This window comes from Trifolium pratense, linkage group LG5 (assembly GCF_020283565.1).
Source record: "Trifolium pratense cultivar HEN17-A07 linkage group LG5, ARS_RC_1.1, whole genome shotgun sequence".
Lineage (NCBI taxonomy): Eukaryota > Viridiplantae > Streptophyta > Magnoliopsida > Fabales > Fabaceae > Trifolium > Trifolium pratense.
The window spans coordinates 44,682,998-44,704,644 of record NC_060063.1 but is presented as its reverse complement, the minus strand read 5'-3'; the positions used below and the strand labels follow the sequence as shown (position 1 = coordinate 44,704,644).

The 21,647-nt window shown below is 32.1% G+C and overlaps 1 protein-coding gene across 1 annotated transcript; it reads left to right on the top strand.

Annotated features, from left to right (window-relative positions):
• Positions 1-18,371: 18,371 nt before the first annotated feature.
• On the top strand, positions 18,372-20,908 carry LOC123885376 (polyphenol oxidase A1, chloroplastic-like). The gene has a single exon (XM_045934653.1). The coding sequence runs from the start codon at positions 18,842-18,844 to the stop codon at positions 20,708-20,710; it is 1,869 nt and encodes a 622-aa protein (XP_045790609.1). The 5' UTR covers positions 18,372-18,841; the 3' UTR covers positions 20,711-20,908.
• The last annotated feature ends 739 nt before the right edge of the window (positions 20,909-21,647 follow it).

The following is a 21,647-nucleotide window of genomic DNA, read 5'->3' as shown; positions in this document are numbered from 1 at the left end:
AACCATTTTTTACTAAAAAAGATTTTCTTTTCACACCCAATTACACTTATGCGTCCCCTGCGTTTCCAATTTACCCTCTTCGCTAGAGTGTGCAGAATTATAAAAATTGGAATGAAAAATGTGATTGGCCAACTGCCCCATGAAGTCAAAACTGATTGTCACGTGGCCAAATGTGATTGGCCATGTGAGAGGCTGTGACAAGGCTCCAGCCAATCAAATTGCTTCAAAAAATCTATAAAAGGGGGAACAACGTGTGAAAAAAATTCACACAAAATTCATTATCTCCCGCCCTCATTCTGACATAATATTTTTTTTTTATTTTTGTTGTTTTATTTTAGTTAGTTTCGTGTAAATGGCCGCATAGTCCGTCGTTGATTATTCATATCACTTCTATCGGTGTTGTTTAGTCACATTGGTTTGGAGAGATATGGTAATCGACAAGGGATTTTTCGTGTCCTAATTGAGAACGATATGGGTAATCGAAACGGGTCCTACCTTGCTTGAAGTTGGGTCTAAGCTTGGTGGGCTTTCGATCTAAGAAATTAGAATGTCCTACATGTTAAATTTTTTGGGCCATACCACCTAAATTTTAGAATTGATCTGATGGTGCGCAAGTGGTAGAGGATGCTTTAAGGGACGTTGAGTTCATGCCAAGGCTAGGTTAGACTTTCTTTTATGCCTAGGGGATGGATTCATGCCTAGGTTAGACTTTCTTTTATTTAACTGAGCTAATTTATTATATTATATTCATATATAATTATCATCATATTATGTTAACTACGGTTTAGTAAAAAAAAATCATGTTAATTGAGGTTATCCGTTTATTCTATTAACTTAGATTACCGTGAATAAATTTTTTTCCACTATTAATGTTTACTCCCTCCGGTCCTATATATAAGTTAAAGTTTATTTTTTAGATTCATTAAGAATCTAATGTATCTAGACCATATTATGGATCAAATACATTATATTCTTAATGTATCTAAAAAGTAAATTTTCTCTTATATATAGGACTTGGGGGAGCATTTTATAAGCCACTATTAACTTCTTGTTTGTTTTGTTCATATTTTTTTGTCTAGTAGTCTAGTAGCTAGACTCACACATTTTAAATGTGGAGAAGTGTGAAATTTGGGGTTCGAACATCGGCCACTCTAATAATATCTTGGCAGCTACCATTTGAACTACATTTATGGGATTGTTTTGTTCATATTCCCTCCGTCCCAAATAATAAGGGAAAAAAACCTCGTTTTTTTGGTCCCAAATTATAAGGGTAAAACTATTTTCAAGAATATTTTTTCCCTTAATCTCATAAAATTAAATACAAATTGCATTTAATTTTCTCTCTCCCCTTTTCTCAATAAACAATAACCAATAAAAATTATTTTTACATATTCACATGCAACTTATTCAAAGGAAAACCTACAAAAACATATTTCAAATTATCATATTTTTTTTTTAATAAGTGTGATTTTTGTTTTTCCCCTTATAATTTGGGACGGAGAGAGTATTTATTTTGGGGTGAATAGGATGTGCACATGAAGGAGATTTTGCAAGTGTACAAAATCGTTCAAGTAATAAAGTAGTAAGTAAATCGTTTCCACAGGGATTGTGTCAGAACTACTAGTTTCACTTAGAAATTTAGAAAATAAAATGCTTTGCATTTGCTTTGTTTGTTTGAGAGAATTTGACTAAGTAAAGTAAAGGGCAATTAAAATAAATAACAATAAAATGAAGAACAATTAAAGTAAAGGTTGTGCGAGTAGATGCAGGGGTGGTTTAAGTGTTTCGAATCCCTCCTTTATTCCTGCTTGGTAAGTGACATTATACCTGCCTCAGTATTTATTATTCATCAAACGGATTAATTTCTATTTAGATAAGTTCAGTGCTACCATTCCTTCTCCCTATTGCAATTTGAAGAAAGTTTAGTCAACCGCTGCCACTGGTAGGTTTCCCCTTGTTTGTGTTATCCTTGTCTGTTCACGTTTCTTTTACCTTTAACAAATTGTCACGTGTTCTCCTACCTTGTTTGATTAACCTTAATCATGCAGAATTTAACTAAGTGTAATTCTTACTTAGAACATTAACAAAATAAAATTCTCGTATGCCTCCCTCGCTTAGCAAAAGCTAGCGAACTCCTGGAGAGACAAGTCAGAACTTCCCTAGGATTTAGTGAGATTTAGAGAGACTCAACGAGGTTCATCCTTCGCCTAGCGAGCACATCCAAAAATATGGGTGCTCTGCTACGGTTTTAAACTTACGCTCACTAAAATTTAGTTTTCTCGACTCACCGATCCATAAATTTAAAGGTTTAGTAGTTCCATTGATTTTAGGCTTAACTATACATTTGGTCCCTTACGTTTAAAAAGTATCAATTTGGTCCCTTACGTTTATTTTAGGTTTCAAGTTAGTCCTTTCCGTCAATTTTGTCACATGTGGCAGTCAATTTGCATATGTGGACTGACACGTGGCACTTGGACATGCTGACACGTGTACTGTTCAAACGGTGTTAGTGAAAAAACTAACGGAAAGGACTAACTTGAAACCTAAAATAAACGTAAGGGACCAAATTGATACTTTTTAAACGTAAGGGACCAAATTGAAACCTAAAATAAACGTAAGGGACCAAATGTATAGTTAAACCTTGATTTTAATATGTAATCAAATTTTCTTCTAACCGTTGTTTTGTTCAACATGTAGATATTATGATGCTTATTTCCACATTGAATTTTGTATGCATTATGTTACATGAATGTAGTAAACAAATTGATTAAATGAATATAGTAAATGTTGTGTATTTGTCTTGTAAGATTTTTTTATTTATTTTTTACTCATTTGGAGATTTTTGTTGCAATGATTCTATATAAAATAGTGTCAGTATTTTGATTTTTTTTTAAATATTTTAACCCATTTGCGGGGGTTTTGAAAGTAAAATACCGGCGGTTCAAAGTCGGATACCAGCGGTTCAAAATAACCGCCCCAGTTTAAAAGTTGAATACCGGCGGTTCAAAGTCGGATACCAGCGGTTCAAAAAACCCCCCGCAGTTAATTTATGGGAACCTATTCATCGGCAGTTTTCAAAAATCCCGCAAAACATTCTGTGGGGGTTTCCAACCCCCACTAAATGAGAAACAACCCCCCGCAAATTGCGTGTTTTTTTTTAGTGAAAACCCACAATTTCAAGCATATAACATCATTATGGACTTGAAAGTACAATTAGAATCATTCATCAACAATCACAACATAGAATTATGAGATCTTCATGTTTTTACTCATAAAACGCATAACAATTCAAGTTCCTAGTAATAATCTAGTACATGTTATAACAATTCATGCAGTTTTATATCATGCCAGATCATCATATTCAGTTTTGTATCATGCCGGATTATCAACAATACATAAACAAACCACACAAAGGTTAAAATTTAAGCATATACAACTATTATTAACATAGAAGTACCGCATTCACATCAAACACACAACAAAATAATGGATAGCTTAATCCTATTCACGTCACTCATAGTTCATGAATGAACAATATGAGTAAGTTTATAAAACAAATACGACTGACACACAACGCTCACTCGGTCTGACTGTACAGACCTGCTCTGATCGACACACAGCCCACACAGTCCGAAGACAACGGGGCTCTGATACCAATTGTAACACCCAAACCCATTATTGCCTTTATTATGGCTTTAAAATTTCTTTTTCAAAAACAACGCAGCAGATAAAATAAAATTCTAGACTTGAATCAATATTAATAAAATGTTCCTGTAAAAAAAAAGATTAATAAAATGTTGGTTAGAGATATTACATTCTTCTTCAAAAAATAATACTAATATATGTAATTAGTAAAACGGTGTTTACACAAAATAATCTTCTTTATAAAAAGATACAATTTTCCAAATAAATACCACACGCCATAAAGACTCTATACACTAAGTACACCTTTTTCCCGTGTCACAATCAGAGCGGAGCTTCACCGACGACTTGACATCGATAAACATATAACATGTGGATCTGGACCCCCAAAGGTCCAATACATAACACATAAAAGAGTCAGATAACATAATCAAAATATACAAGTGTAAGTAAACGATACTTAAACACTTCGTTAATCTCATTTAATTATAAGCTACAAGAAGTTATAATCAAATATCAATCATAATCCACAAATTCAAACATTTCCAATTATGTGTCACATATCAATTATCACCAAAATGTACACATAGCCTAATGCATTCTAATGCCATAATCTTCATGCTATGTCCCCTAGACATATCTAATGCATGTGGTACCATCTTCTTTATTAGAGTATCTCACCTCTAATATCCTTCTTTATCCGATAAATATAATTCGATATCATTCTTTATTGGAATATCCAATATCACATATAAATCATGAATGCATGTATGTATTTCATGAATTCACTCACAATCAATAACATTAAGCTCTTCATTTATAATGTGGAACACTATCCAATATTTCGTCTTTATTAAGATAACATTATACCTTAACATCCTTCTTTATTAGAATAACATAATTCTAATATTCTCCTTTATTAGGAGTATACAATTCCTAATATTCTTCTTTATTAAGTTGATTCACATCTTAATATTCTTTTTTGAAATTTAATCAAACATCATCAACACACCCACTAACGATTCATCAAGAGAAATAAACAACAAACACCATTTCTCATCAACAATACAATTAATCATGGTTACAAACACTTAATTGTATGTTAGGATACCTTAAACCCATGTTACAAGAGCCTAATTGCACTTTAAAACATCAACAAAATAAGTTAGGCCAGTATTGCTCGCCAAGTGAAGCTTGGCGAGGACTGACGAGCCCAATCAGTGCAAAAACAACTTCTTGCGAGCAGACGGTCGCCAACTCTCGCTAAGCGAGCGCCTGCAGAATGCAAAACTCTGAATCGCGATTTTGAGCTCAAATCGACCCAAAACCCAAAAGATGTTGTTTTCAAGTGTAATACATACATATAAACACAAACATATGGTTCATTTCACCGATATACAACATATATATCGAAAAAGTAATGATTTAACATTTTTACTCAAAAATCACAAAATTCATTGTTCTTGCTCATACATAGACAAATTCCCACTTTTAACTCACAAATTCGTTTAAACAACATGTTAAGAGTATATTAAACATGTTTTAATCTGTGTTGCACAAATACGGGTACGGTACCCGATACGGGTACCGGTACGGGTACGGAATACGGCAATTTTCAAAAAACAACGGTACGGGTACGCTACCAAAAAAAAAATAAAAATTAATTAAAATATATTGTTTAAACGACAACGAAACAAAATAACGACAAAACATCAAAATTAAAAAGTTACTAGTTTGAAATAAAATATAAAATTAGCCTACCTACTCCACTATTCTAATTCTAAATATTATAATTTAAAAATATGAAATTTTTAAGACTAGTACAAGTAGATAGAAACAAACAGTAGTACTAGTAGTACCTTTCTTTTTGGCAATAAAGTAGCAGATACGTACAAAAGCTGTGACAAAAGTGAAGACTTTTTCTTCTTCCTACTACCTTCAACGATTGTAACAAAAGTGAAGACTTTTTCTTCTTCCTCCACTCCACAGTTCAAATCCAAATGCAAAAAGACAGAGAACTTAGAGAAGGCAGCAGAGAAAGGACAGGGGTAGGTGAAAGAGTTGCAAAATTAGGGTTGTAACTTGTGATTATTAGGTATTATTAGGTTTTATAATGATTCAGAAAAATTGGAAACTGGGCCAAGCAAAAGAAAACGTGTAAACAATTAAAAAAAAACTGTCCAGTCGACTACCGTACCGCGAAAAGTACCGCAACAGTACCGTTACAGTACCAAAACGCAAAAAAAAAAAAAAGGGTACGCGTCAGGTACGCACAGTACCCGTACAGTACTCGTACCCGTACCGCTACAGTACCCGGTACTGGTACTTTTTGAAAACTGGCGTACCAGTGCTTCACAGGTTTTAATCATTAGATTTCACTATTCTTTAGAAAAGATCCCTCAAACCAAAACGAAAATGGAGTGAAGAAAGTTCGGGTATGGAGAAATCGACATTCTCCCCTTTCTCGTATCACCCACGATTATGAAATCTACTCTCTTACCTTTGATCGACGAACTCACGAACTTTGCTCCTCGAATCTCTCCTTCAAGCCCTTGCCTTAGCTTTCCTTTTGCTCTCCCTTCTCTCTACTTCTCCAAAGAACAAGAAAAATGAACTCCTTTTCTCTCTAAGGGCTTCATATAGTGCCCCCCACCTTAAGCCCAAGGCCCATTGGGCCTCAAGCCCAATTGCTCGGTCCAACTCGCGTTAAATCTTATAAACTCGCGCGTTAACTTAATTGCTCGATAAATAATTATTCACCACAAAATTAATGAAAAGTCACCACAACAATTAATTAAACACTTAAATAGCGAATAATAAAAATCGGGTCGTTACACACGGGATCAGATAATTCCTATGGGTTCGTTCTATAATTTGATCAAGATTTAGAACAAAGCATTATAACAAGACAATTATAGAGAATAATGAAATAACAATTGAATATAATCTTTTTCGAACCAAATTACATGTCTCAAGCATTCATAAGGGAGTTCATTTACTCGACCTAACCTAGGAAAATTAAATTACTGATGGTGGCTCTGCAAGTGCACAGAATCGCAACCAAGTAATAAAGTGATAAGTTATCGTTCTCCATAGAGATTGTGCCAAAATTACTAGTTTCACTTAGGAATTTGAAAAGTAAAAATGCTTTGCATTCGCTTTGTTTGTTTGAAAGAGTTGTGCATAAAAATAAATTGCAGGAAAGTAAAGGACAAATATTAATAAAAAGGGTGTGTGTGTGCCCACATGGGGTGGTTAAGTGTTTTCGAATCCATCCCTTACTCCTGCTTGATAGTTAGTTGTTAATTTCCCTTGTTCCCCTCTATTAGGATTAGTCTTTATAAAATAGGTTCAGGAGCACTCTTTGCCTATTTCTATTACAATCTGAGAAGAGTCTAGTATAGGTTGCCTTTATGTTGTTTATAATTATCCTCGCCCAAGTCGGTTCCACTTCTTCGCAGTTACTTATACTTAGGTATCCTTACCCTTAAGGCTCAATGGTTTCACAAGTTGTCACGTGTGCCTACACTAGTCCTCACCCTAACTCATGTAGAATTGATTGTTCTTATTATTAGCTTTAATCCTACACTCAAACCACATATACTGAATTTAATGGTCTCCTTAAGAGATTTGAATGTACGTCATTCGTTCGGGACAATTAGCTTCGTTTCCTATGCGATATCCACTAATTGTCCTTAGAGTTTATTTTAATGTGATCAATATTAAAATAAAGAATAAAAATCGGACAATATAAGAGTTTATGTATGAACAATTGAATTTAACACCAAATTATACAATACCAAGCATTCGTAAGGGAGTTCATCTACTCCACCTAACCTAGGAAAAATAAATTACAAAGGCAATAAAGAAAAGAACCTTATTGGTCTTGGAGTTCCTTGGCCTTCCTTGCCTCCTACCTTAGAGTTCTCCTAACTCTAGAGTGAATATTGAATAGCTCTCAATATTTTGGAATGAATAATAGTGAAAGAGGAGGACTCAATTTATAGTTTTTCAGCTGAGTTTTGGGCTTTTCTACGCGTCCATCGTACCCATCGTGGTCACGATGGCGTGTAATTTTGCCTCATCATGGCCACGATGGATCGTATCATGGTACGATAGAAGATCTTCCCCAAATTTTCTGCTTTCTTCAACCGCCTTCATCGTGCCATGATGACAAGTCATCGTGGTACGATAGAAAATATTTGTTGCAGATTTTCTTCAATTTAAACCGTCCTCTCATCGCGCCATGCTGGATCTCATCGTAGGTACGATGGTTGCGCTGTTTATTACGTTTTTGTCATTTTTTTATGCTTTTTCCACTTTTATTGCTTCTGGGCCAAATAACTTCACATTTACAGGTATTTGCTTGCTTTTGGGCTTCAATTGGTATTAAAACTACCCTAAATTGCTACTAAAAACATCATATAATTGAATGTCATCAATTACAAAGACAATAAAGAGAAAAGAACCTTAAACCCCCGGAGTTCCTTAGCCCTCCGTGCCCCCTCCTTAGAGTTCTCCTAACTTTGGCTTGGAGCTTTGAATATTGGAATAACTCTCAATATTTCTGAATGAATAATTGTGATGGAGGAGAGTTCTATTCATAGTTTTTCCAGTGAATTTGGGCTTTTTTGTTGCGCACCATCGTATCCATCGTAGCCATGATGGCTTCAGGAAAAGCCTCATCGTGGCCATGATGGGTCATATCGTGGCGCGATGTAAGATTACTTCAGATTTTCTTCAATTCTTTAACCGCCTTCATCATGCTGTGATAGACTTCATCGTGGGTACGATGGACACACACATTTTTCTTCCTTTTTTTTTTGCCTTTTTTGATTTTTTTTTCTTCATTTTTTTTGCTTCTTGGCCAAATAACTGCATTTCTCTAGGTTTTTGCTTCCATTTGATCTTCAATTGCTACTAAAACTATTAATAACTATCCTAAAATATTACTAAGAATTCATATAATTTACTGTTATTAACACATATATATTCCTCCTCAAGAGGTTTCATTCACCATTTGAAGATTTCTATATACTCTAATTTTGTTTTTTTAGGTTTTGATCCCATTGTTATAAAAAAATAGCAGTTGTCAATTCCTTTTATTTTGTATGGAGACATGGTTCTTTTAATAAAAATAAAATGGGTCTTTTATATATAAAATAATGTCAAATCATCCCTTCATGATAAATGAAAGTGATAGAATGAACTAATATTTTAATATTTTTCGTATATTGACATTTTTTTCGCTCTTAACATGTTACATCACATGTATTGGTATTAATAAATTAGGATAGATAGGATTATGAAAGGATTAAAATACTCAAAAATATTTTAATGAAATGATAAGAAAGTATATGTTAATAACGAGAAATTTCAAGTTCAAATTTAACCTTAAAAGATAACAATATTAAATTTCTTCAAAATGAGTTTTGTCATATTATTGAGGATTAAACTTGAACAACTCGTCACACTTTTGTTTAAAAATTTCACATTGATCGTGAGATTGTCCGAAAATATGTTTATAAAATGGAGACATAAACGTCATTTTACAAATTAGTTTTATATGATTGATTAGACATAAATCTCAATTATAAGATGATATTAAAGTTTCATCCGCGATCCACTAGACCGTCTACTATCAGGTTTCTGATCGGACCATCTATTTATATCCATACTTTACGCCCATAGCGCTAGACACGAGAGAATGTGTTAAGAAGTCTCACATAAGTTACGAGATAATCTGAATATATGTTACAAAGTAGAAGCAATTCTCATATTATATGTCGATTTTGTAGAATTCAGTTAGATCCAACTCTCAATTCTAAAAATTTTGACAAAAAAAACATCGTATTTTGAAATATCCATATTTTCTTTTCTGAAAAAAAATAATATAAAAAGACAAAATGAACAAATCATTTTCTATCTAATAATACTATTATAATAATTGCCACGCGAGCCACGCTTTGAAAAAACTCCAATTATTGGCAAGAAGCCAATAACAAGGTTTCTCAATTATTGGCAAGAAGTCACGGTTCCTTTTTTGTTTTCACAAATGGATTATGGATGTATTATGGCACGTTCTCTGTGTTAGAAAATACATTGTGTAGATTTGGTTGCACTTTTAGAATAGCAAAAATATTGATTTCAAAGGAAGTAACAAAATGTGGTATAAATAATAGATATTTGGATCTTTTAAATATAAAAAATACTAACGAGAGTTTTTAGGACACTATTAAAATAGTAAATTTTTATGAAAATTTTATGAAAAGGTGTAAAATTAATGCATTAGAAATTAAAATGCTTAACTTTTAAAATAAATAATTTATTTTATTGGAATTTTTAAAGAGTGCACCAAGAATACTTGTTAGCAAAATCCTTTAAATATTTGATCTTCAGGTTTTTCTTTGACCATTTGATATAGAAATTTATAGGCTAAGAAAGGTTAATCTCATGGATGTCAGTTAGTCACTACAACTATACATGAAGGATATCTCGATTTTAAAAAATAAAATAAAAATTATTCTATAGTAGAATTGACATGTTTGTTTTCTCTATAGTAAAATAATTGATTTTGTTGTTAGAAGTGATTCTATTTTAAGTTAGAAATCGTGTCTTCTAATTTAAGAGTTGATTTTTATGCTCAAATTTATTGTTCGACTAATTTTTCTAAATGTCAATGTTAGTATGTTAATTTGTTAGTTTTTGTTGGAGGTGAAAAATGACTCAACTCATTTTAAATATTGTATCATAACATAAATTATTTTAACTTCAACTTAATTTTTGTTAGAACTATTTTACCGAATCAATTCACTTAAAATTAATTTTCCTCATCGGAGAATCAAATTTACGCTTATTTTCCGTTAGGGAGTTTAAGAGGAAAAGAGAGAACTTTAAAGAAAATGAATTAATGGAGGTACAAGGAGTACTCTAACCCTTATAATAAGGTCGAGTCTGAAATGAGCATCATAGTGAGAAACAGCTACCCACATCTATGAAGGGTTGTAGAAGATCCGCTAAATCATGCGCTCGAAAGTCGGACAAAAATCAATTCAACTAGTAATACGATGCTATTGATTTCAGCCGCCTTCACATGTGATGAGATTTGTACCCGCAATTATTTAATTAGTGATCATGTTTGTTTAAGATTCTTTGATCTAAGAGCATCTTCAATGATATCAGTTTGAGATTCATACATTACTAACAAGTGGTCCCTATAATGACATGTAATATTTTTGCAACTTGTTCTGGATCGGCTAAAAACCCAACACACTAAAAGGCCCATCCAAAATGGGATAAAGATAAACACGTGGCCAACGACCACGGAATATGCACAAACGGTCACAAACTAAAGGTGAAGAGCCTAAACCATCCTCAAGTGCCCGTATGAAAGGACAATACTAGTGTTATTAGTGGCAGATCCACTCCATATGGGGGACCCCACGGTATTCTAAACCCTCATATTCTCCCATATAAATATGCTCATACATCAATCCATAGGTATGACATTTTGCGCCTATTTACACTCTTTCAAAAACTCTTTCATATATTGACTTGAGCGTCGAAGTGCTATCATGACTGCAGGTACCCTTCCGCCTCACCAACAACGGCCGGAATCATCAAGATCATTCACAACATGACACTCTAAAAGGGTAACAAATTTAATGAAATTATCAATTATTTTTGAAATTTTTTAATTTGGCCAGACAAAATTGGGGTACTATAGCGTTCAAGAGAGGGAAAAAGTGAGAAATGGAAATGATTCCCAGTATCTTCTAACAACTATTACAAGTAGTATATATAGCTTGCATTACATAGTAACTACATGTGTAAACTAAACTTAACTAATCTATAATTACTTGGCGGGAAAGTAATCAAACAACTAAAAATATTAACTAATACTCTCTCTGTTCCTTTTTAAGTGTCGTTTTAGATCATTGCATATATGTCAGTACACAACTTTGATCACTAATATTTTTAATTATCTATTATAAAAAATTATGAAAATTTTATATTTTGAAAAATACTCGTCGAGACAAATTGAACAACATCTTACTTACAAGCTAATATTTATTTTTATATATTAATAAAAAAATTATAATCAAAATAAATTATATGAATAATCCTAACGATTCTCAAACGACACTTAAAACTGAACAGAGAGAGTAACTAACTATCTTTGATAGGATTTGGATTCTCTCATGTCCATTCTCTCTTGTTGCCATCGTGCCTTGATCAGAGCCATTAATTCACATGTTTTTCTCTCTCTTATATGCTGCTTTTTTTACTTCATGGTTCAATCCATCCAATTTTGTGAGTTTCCTCATTAAGCATTTGCTGAATTGTTAGTTTAAATTTTTTTCTAAAGAGTTGAGCTGATTTGTCTGCGAACTTTAATCGAGTTGAGATTGATCTTTAGTTTAGAAGCGATTTGAGTTAATGAGTCGAGTATTTGCGAGCTATAATCGAGTAAATTTCAAGTTGAATAAAGGTTCATATCAACCTCGAATCAAGTTTCGAGCTGAACCAATTATAGAGAGTTGAGTCTTGAATGTTTTTCTTTTATAAAATAAATCAATAGAGTAATTTTCATTCAATTTCTTTTTTGCATTGAACTCTGATTCAATATTGACAACCGTATTTAGGATTTTTTCTTTTTATTTTTTATATTTCATTTATTTCAATTTCTTCCATACAAATTCATTGGTTTCAGACACTTTAGCTAAAATGGGTCCAAAAGAATCGATTATATTCTTAACTACGTGTGAAGTTTGTCAAAAAAATAAATAAAAAAGAATCATGTGAACGCATGAAAAATAAAAGAGTTATGTGAACACATGAAAAAATGGCGCAATTGAAAAAAATGTCAATATGTGAATACAGATTTGAATTATCTACATTTGATTTTTCTAAATTCACCTATATTCAAATAAAAATTAACTAAAAAGAAAAAATATTATATATGTGAGGGCATTTATATGTGTGTTATAAACACAAAAATATTATAAAATTTTGCCTAAATATAAAAAATGTTGAAAACTACGAATTTAGAGAATTCAAAATCCTATGAATACATGAAAGTATTACTATATGCATATGATTTTTTTTTTTATTGGAGTCATCAACACTAATCAACTGTTGGTACACTCGCAATAGAGATTGCAAGGTTATAGTCTTCTATTTCTTGGTCTGTCTCTCTCACTCTCATCATAAAAATTTAATGGGTCATGCTAACCGGTGCCCCCGGGGCACTGGTTAAGGAAAACAAAAAAGGAAATTTTAAAATTGAAAATAACACTTTTTAGACTTTCGAGGCGTTGACTGCACAAACTTCAATATGATATTACTATATTTGGTTCCTTAAACAATGCCCTGGGGACACTGTTTAGCATTTTCCAAATTTAATTACTGCCACATGGAGAATTTAGGGTTGTATCGAAGTGATGAATTTAACCAAACCCCATCATATCATATATAACAACTAACATGCAATACCACTAGTACATGATGAATTTATGGTTATATTGACGATGAATTTAACCTTTAAGCCTATATAAATTCTGAACCGAATTCTCAAATTTCATTTCAATTTCTTTTTAAAATACTGGTTTAATTTGTTCTAAAATTTAAAATCTTTACTCTCCATACATGTATATTGTAATTGTAGAATGTGTTTTTTCAAATTAGTGCACCTTCACCGACATAGAGGGAAAACAAGACTTGTAATATAAAACATATGAAAAAAATTGAATTTTTGTTTAATCATTCTATAAAAATAATTTTGAAATTATGTTGGAAATAACACCTTGAAACTCATATTTTGTTTTCTTTTTTCCATCTTGAAACTAATCTAAAACATCATTATTTTTAAGAGTAGATGGTGAATTTCTAGGTAAATTCAAATATGAACCACTTCATCAAGTGGTTCATGGTGGACCAGTTATGAATAACATTATAACGAATACGAATTTTACAAAATCCACCGTTGGTTTGAAAGTTTATATTATATAGATCATCCATAGAAAAATTTAGAAAAATTGAAAATCATTTGATATGTTATTGCGACACATCAAGATTGACGGTTTATTAAATAACGTAAATCTTGATGGGTCTCAATAACATATCAAATGATTTTCAAAAAATTTTAAAAAATTTATGGATGATCTATACGATATAAACTTTCAATCCAACAGTAAATTTCGTAAAATTCACATTCGGTAATTCACTTGTCCACGGTAGACCATTTATGAAGGTGGTCCACCGTAGCATTAGCCAGAATTTCTATTTAAAAATAAAAGTGTTTAGAAATATTTCAACTGTCAATTTATGCCACTTGTTTTTTGTACTGATTTCCTTTAGAAATATTTCAACTGTCAATTTATGCCACTTGTTTTTTGTACTTATTTCCCAATAATGCAAGTTGCATTGTACTTTTTTCACTATAAAAGTACTCCAAATATGTGGCCAAGTTATTGTGACACAAAAATAAGATAGCTAAACATGTTATCTTCAATGTCCTTCAATGTACTCTCTCACTTATGTCCTTCAATGTCTCTTTCAATTTCAATACCTCATCCTCTTTACCGTATCCATTTTCTCAAAAACAACACCAACCCTCTAAAAATAAAAATAAAAAATTATTTTTTTATTTAATTGCATAATTGATCTATAGGTTCTATAATATATCCAAGATATACGATTTATTCATGCACCCACAACATAGTAATTGTAACAATTTACTATTTTAAAATATTTTGATAATATGTATTAGACACTATTAAAGTCGAAATTCAATTAAGTTAGTTCTGATTGTTCGCTACAAGTGAGAGATTATTTTCTGCTATGAAGATTGTGAAAATTGGGTTGAGAAACAAGATAGAAAATAAATTTCAAACTAATTAATACAAATTCAGTTATTGATGAATTTTATGATATAGAGCAGTATCGTGTACAATTTAGATAAACAATGTGATGTATTTTTTATTTTTTATTGAATATATTTAAGTACTATTATAATTATGATTATGATTTATTTAATATTTATTATTTAATTATTCCGGCACCCCATTTTATAGATTCTTGGATCCGTCCCTGAATCCTCTCTCGTGAAGGCCAAAAAAGTTAAAAAAAATTGACTTAATATTTTAGTCCTTAAAGAATATTTTTTATTTTATATTTATCTTAATGATTAAATATTTTTCTTTGGTCCCTTAAGATATATTTGTTTGTCACATTGATCCATTCTGTTAATATTTTGCAGAAAACATTAACTTTGCATTCATAATAAACTAGATAAGGGTAAATGGATCAATATGAAACTTAATAAACTAGATAAAATGACTAATATGAAACATATTAAACTAAATAAGAGACTCACATGAAACATATTAAACTAGATAAGGAATCAATATGAAACCAAAATTGATCACTTATAAAATGTGCAATCTCAACTTTTCCAGCCAATGTGAAACTTAACTCACATTTAACATATCTCAACACAATGGAACCGAAACGACCAGTTTTGTCCAATTTAATTTCTTAAAAATACAAAATACTGAACCAAATAAATAAATATTTCATTGGTTCAGACATTTTTTTTAGCTAAGATGCGTCCAAAGTATAAATATTTTTTAAATATATTATTCCATAATAAATCATTTATTATAAAAATATTTCATATTAGAATTTACCGTACTACAATATCAAAATTTTAAAACAAATTGATGAAAGTTAATTTCTAGCATGAAACTTGTGCACAAATGACATGGCTTACAATTTAATTTTTGTGGTTTATGCCATTCAATATATATATATATATATATATATATATCTTCGTTGTTTAGCCGACAATTAATTGTTTTTTGTGACTTTTGTGCTGTCGTGAATTACATGTGAATGTTTTTTTATTTTTTTTAATGGAGCCGATGATCGATCCCATAATCTCTAACATACTACCTAAGATCCTCACCACTAGACTAAATCTAATGACTTACATGTGAACGGTTTTAGTCCTATGATGATTGGTTAGAAATCTATCCAATCATTTTTACCGCAAGCTTTGTACAATTTCTCTACAATAAATACTTTAACTAATTAATAATCAATCTCCTTTCGAAAAATTAATAAATAATTTAAAAACAAAATTAGGAATCAAATCCTACACCAGGTAGTTGCATTAGATCAATGGTAGTGGAGAATTAATATTCTAACACGTTATTTCTAAAAATCGTTTAATTTTAAAGTATACAAAAATAACCAATCTAAATAAATATGTCTAGTCTTTGTGAATTTTTACTTATTGATTTGAAGGAGTCGGGGCTTAACTTAAAGAATTTTTCCTTATTAATTTGAAGGATCACTAAACTATTTAAAAATAAATAGGCCTATATGTAGCATTTTATTTTTTAAAAAATGGTGCCAATCTAGGTAGTAGCTAGTGAGATACAACACCAAACCAATATTCAAGATTAAGGGTCGCTTATTAGATATTCGGTCTATTAAAAAAATAGATGTTCGATTTAAAAGTGAATTTTATTATCTTTAGTAAATTTTAATAAAATAAAAATTTATTTTTTATTTTATAAAATTTATCTTTTAGTAAAATAAAAAATTAAATTATTTTTAAAAGGTTTATATTAGACACATTCAATAAGTCCTCAAAATATTTAGGATATTTGTTTTTGGAGGTGGAAATAGTTCAGCAATTTATGCCACGTTTTTTTATTATTTATTTTTGACGAAAAGACGATATTCATTCAAATCGATAAAGTACATCAATCGAAATTATTACATATTCAAATCCACTAAAAACTAAATAAGATGAATCTGCGAACAAAATCACAACATCCGAGCTAATAGCATAAAACGGCTAAATGTCTACAAATATGACAAAGCCTACGATTGACATAATAAACTTCAAGTGTCCAAAATAGTCATACCTTCGGATCTGCAACGTTGACGACTCTAAAATCATTGAATCTGCTCTGAATTTGGATTGAAAACAATCTGCAAATTAAATGAAACAAACACCGTACAAAGACGGGATAAACACCGTACAAAGACGGAATAACAAACAACTCCGCACTAAGGTGGGACAAACGAAGAAATCACAAAGGAAAAACTCAAATGAAACCTAAAATTATGTGCAAATCACTTATTAAATTGAAAAAGAAACAAAAACAATCGAGAAGGGTGATTCCGGATTAAAATTGATCCTAAAAGAAAATTAGGATTGTAAAAGTTTGCCCGACGGATAAGGGGAGAAAGGTGTTTTGACAATTTATATACGTTTTTTTATACTTATTACCAACAATGCAAGTTTTTTTTTTTTTTTTTAAAGTTCCTAACAATGCAAGTTGCAAGGAACTTTATGCCATGATTTTTTCATTATATAGCTAAGCATGGTATCTATCTCATCCTCACGTCTCTCACTTATGTCCCTCAATGTGTCTTTCAATTTCAATACTTCATCCTCTTTACTATATCCATTTTCCCAAAAACAGCATCAACCCTAAAAATAGAAAATCAAAAGACCGTCAAATAATTTCAATACTTCATCCTCTTTACTATATCCATTTTCCCAAAAACAGCATCAACCCTAAAAATAGAAAATCAAAAGACCGTCAAATAGCATGCACATCCAATACTACCTAATAATCTAACTCACACTTAATATATCTCAACAAATTTGAACCAAATCGATCAATTTAGTCCGGTTTCATTTCTAAATATTTCATTGATTCAGATAATTTTTTATAGCTAAAATGGGTCCAAAATGAATCAATTATATACCTAACTACATGTGAATTTTGTCAAAATATAAAAAAGCATTACTACATGTGAATACATGAAAAAATGGCGCAATTGAAAAAAAAATGTTAATACATCTGAATGCGTGGAAAGAATTACAACATGCGGACTATTTTTTTTTTCTTTTTTTTTATATGAGTAATCAACACTAATCAACAGTTGGTACACTTGCAGCATAGATGGCAAGCAATTTTTTTTAGTGGCAAATATATTATTATAATAAGCAAAAAGAATAATAGAAAATTCAGAATACAAAAGGGTACTCGAAGTATATCCCGTCAACACCTAACAATTTCTAAAAAACACCAACAACCTACATGAAGGCACACCAAAAGCTGAACACTTCTACCCCACCATCACAAGAAGATTCAAGGACCCCTCAGAGTGGCAGAAATGGCAAGCTTATAGTCTTCTAAGTAGAGCCGGGTATACGGACCAAGGTCCGCGGGCCAACCCGTTTAACCCGTAGCCCGCACGGACTTAAGACCAAATTTTTTTGGCCCGTTTACATTTTTGCCCGTGTGGGTTGGACCGTTAAAACCGCGGGTTATGCGGGTTAAATCCGCGGGTTCGCGGGTTAGCCCGTGGCCCGCCTTCTTTTTTTATATAATTAATTATAAAATTTATCAGATATAAATAACTTAGTCCATGTCCATATTCAACTTTTTTTAACAAAAAAAAAACTTAATCTAAACCCTAATTATAAAAAGCAACAACACACTCCAGTTTTAATCAAGTACACAACAACACAAAACATCATGATTCAGACATGTTCTTCTACTTATAATCTTTTGATCTTTTTCACTATCTTTTACAATTTATATGTTATAACATAAAATTATTAATAATATATTTTTTTAAGCTTTCATTATATCAATATTTTACTAATTTAGTTTATTTTTTGAAAAAAGTGGTTTTTTATTTTTTTTGGTAATAGTCCGCGGGTTAACCGTTTAACCCGCGGGCTTATGTGGACCGGACTCGGGCTTAATATTATAACTCGTTTATATTTGCCGACGGGCTTGTTCGCCCCGTTTAATATGCGGATTTATGCGGGGCGGGTTAAACGGGGCGGGCTAGCCCGCATACCCAGCTCTACTTCTAAGTGAGAGAACTCATAAACCTAATGCTTTAAGATTTTCGATAAAAATGTGGTATCTAACTCATTTGTATTGTTGTTCTGGGCCCAAAGTGGATGATCCCCCGACTGTCCCCTTGTGACGCAACAATAGTGTCATAGTTGATGGTTCAACGAAGGGTTCGACCGACTCATTGTACTTATTCCCACTAATAAAGTTGCATGGAACTTCATGCCATGATTTTTTTTCAGTATAAAAGTACTCCAAATATGTAGCAAACTCATCATGACACAAAAATAAGATAGCTAAACATGGTATCTATCTCATCCTCACCTCTCTCACTTATGTCCTTCAATGTATCTTTCAATTTCAATACCTCATCCTCTTTACTATATCCATTTTCCCAAAAACAACATCAACCCTCTAAAAATAAAAAACCAAAGCACCATAAAATAGCATGCACTTCCAATGATACTAACCAAAATAGCCCTAAAGAACAAGAACAAAAACCATCACCTAGTAACATTGTAGGACATAGAAGAAATGTTCTAATAGGTCTAGGAGGACTTTATGGTGCTACCACTCTCACAAACAACAACTCTTTAGCCTTTGCAGATCCAGTGCCAATTCCAGATCTCACCAAATGTGTAATTCCACCAACAGGTTTACCTAATAATATAACTCCATTCAGTTGTTGTCCACCAATTTCCTCAAATTTAAAAATCATAGATTTTGAGTTCCCTACTTTTAAAAAATTAAGGGTAAGACGAGCTGCACATTTAAATGATAGTATTAGTATTGATAATTTTGCAAAATACGATAAAGCCCTTAATCTCATGAAAGCCCTGCCAGATGATGATCCAAGAAGTTTTGTCCAACAAGCTAAAGTTCATTGTGCTTATTGTGTTGGTGGTTATACACAAAAAGGTTACCCTAACACTGAACTACAAGTTCATTTTTCTTGGTTATTTTTGCCTTTCCATCGTTGGTATCTTTATTTTTATGAGAGAATCTTAGGTAGTTTAATCAATGACCCTACTTTTGCCATACCCTTTTGGAATTGGGATGCTCCTGATGGCATGACAGCTCCTTCCATTTTTACAGATCCAAATTCTTCCCTTTTTGACCCTAAAAGAAATCCCAAACATGTACCACCTAAAAACACATTTAGCAACTATCGAGACACAATCGTTGACCTAAACTATAACAAAGATTTTGATGTCCCTGGTAACATAAATCCACGACCAGAAGTAAGAATCAATGAAAACCTTACCTGGATGTATAAACAAATGATCTGCCACGCAAAGACCTATAGACAATTTCTTGGAAGCCGTTATCGTGGCGGTGAAGAACCTCTGCAAAATAATTGTGCCGGCTCAATAGAAAGTCTTCATAATCATCATCATGTATGGGTTGGTGATCGAAGACAGCCTAATGGAGAGGACATGGGACATTTCTATTCCTCAGGAAGAGATCCACTTTTTTACGCTCACCATGCAAATGTGGATAGGATGTGGTCTGTTTGGCAAACATTACGTGGAAAAAGAAAGGATTGCACTGAAAATGATTGGCTAGAGTCTTCATTTCTCTTTTATGATGAGAATAAGAATCTTGTTAAAGTCAAAGTAAAGGATAGTGTTGATGACAGAAAGCTAGGTTATGTTTATCAAAATCTTGAAATTCCTTGGATAAACCATAAACCTAAACCTAGTAAAAGAGTTCAGTCTAAGGATAATAAGTTATTAGCACAACGTCCTTTGAGAAAATTTGTTGATAAGTTTCCTATTGTTTTGGATTCGGCTGTGAGTATTATCGTGAAGAGGCCAAAGAAGTCAAGGAGTTTGAAGCAGAAGGAAGTTGAAGAGGAGATTTTGGTGATAGATGGGATTGAGTTTGATGACAACATTGGAGTGATGTTTGATGTTTTGGTGAATGATGATGATGATAAGGTCATTGGAGTTGAAAATTCCGAGTTTCCTGGATCCTTTTTGAGTTTGCCACATGGACATAATCACGGAAACAACAAGAAGAAGGAGAAGAAGAAAACTTGTTTTACACTTGGATTAACCGATTTGTTGGAGGATTTGAAAGCTGATGATGACGATAGTATTGTGGTTACATTGATTCCTAGATATGGGGATGGTGTCAAAATCAGTGGCATCGAGATAGACTTTGAATAATGAAAAAATTGCAACCAAACCAACCAATAAATGTGGTTGATCCTCTTGTTCTCTTTTTCTGAAAGTATTATTCTTCTCGTGGTGGTGCTTACGAGGGATTGTAGTTTATTGATAGTGTGCCTCATTTTCCTTTGTGGTTTTTTTGCTTGTTGGTTTTTCTATCTTTCGTTAGAGTTTATTAAATTATGGTGGTGCGTACTTCTCTGTTTCTAAAATTTTAATTTTAATTTTTTGAACGGCAAAGAAAATCAATATATTAATAAGTGAAATCAATACTAAAGATACTTAACCCATTAAAGAAGGAAAAGTACGGAATGTACTTCACTCAAAGAATTCAAAACCATGACGAAATATCCATTGACATTAATAAAAATGTTTTAATTTAAATTTATAGAAAAATTATGCTTGATTCTATGGAAATGGGTGAAGCAGAATATATTGTAACTCAATTAAATCCTTCAAAAAATAACCTCACGTATTAGGCCATATGTTTACTAGAAATAAATAATATGTACTTTTTTTTTTTAACGCAAAATAATATGTACTTAAAAAATTATATTTTGAATATATTTTAAATTATATTCTGAATAAATTTTAAATTATTTGACTTTAACAAAAATGAAGATCGACCTCTCTTTGGTTTGCAATCCTTTAGATCGAGTTCATTCGGTTGTTTAAACTCTCAATGTGTAGAGTTGGTAGATGATATGTGGGCCCTTTGTGGTGGTGGGTGTGTGTAGGACTCAGATTTTCGATGGAAGAGGGAGCTCGATATTATAGAACGGCCGGGATCAACTTTTGGAGTTTATTTGGTTTTTGTGTGGGTTCCGAAACGTCAGATGCTTGTTGGGGGGTGAAAGAGCAGCGGTCGGGTGATGATACTCTCGCTAGCTAGGGTCGTCTGACAGTCACGGGCACCGTTAAAAGTGATTGACTT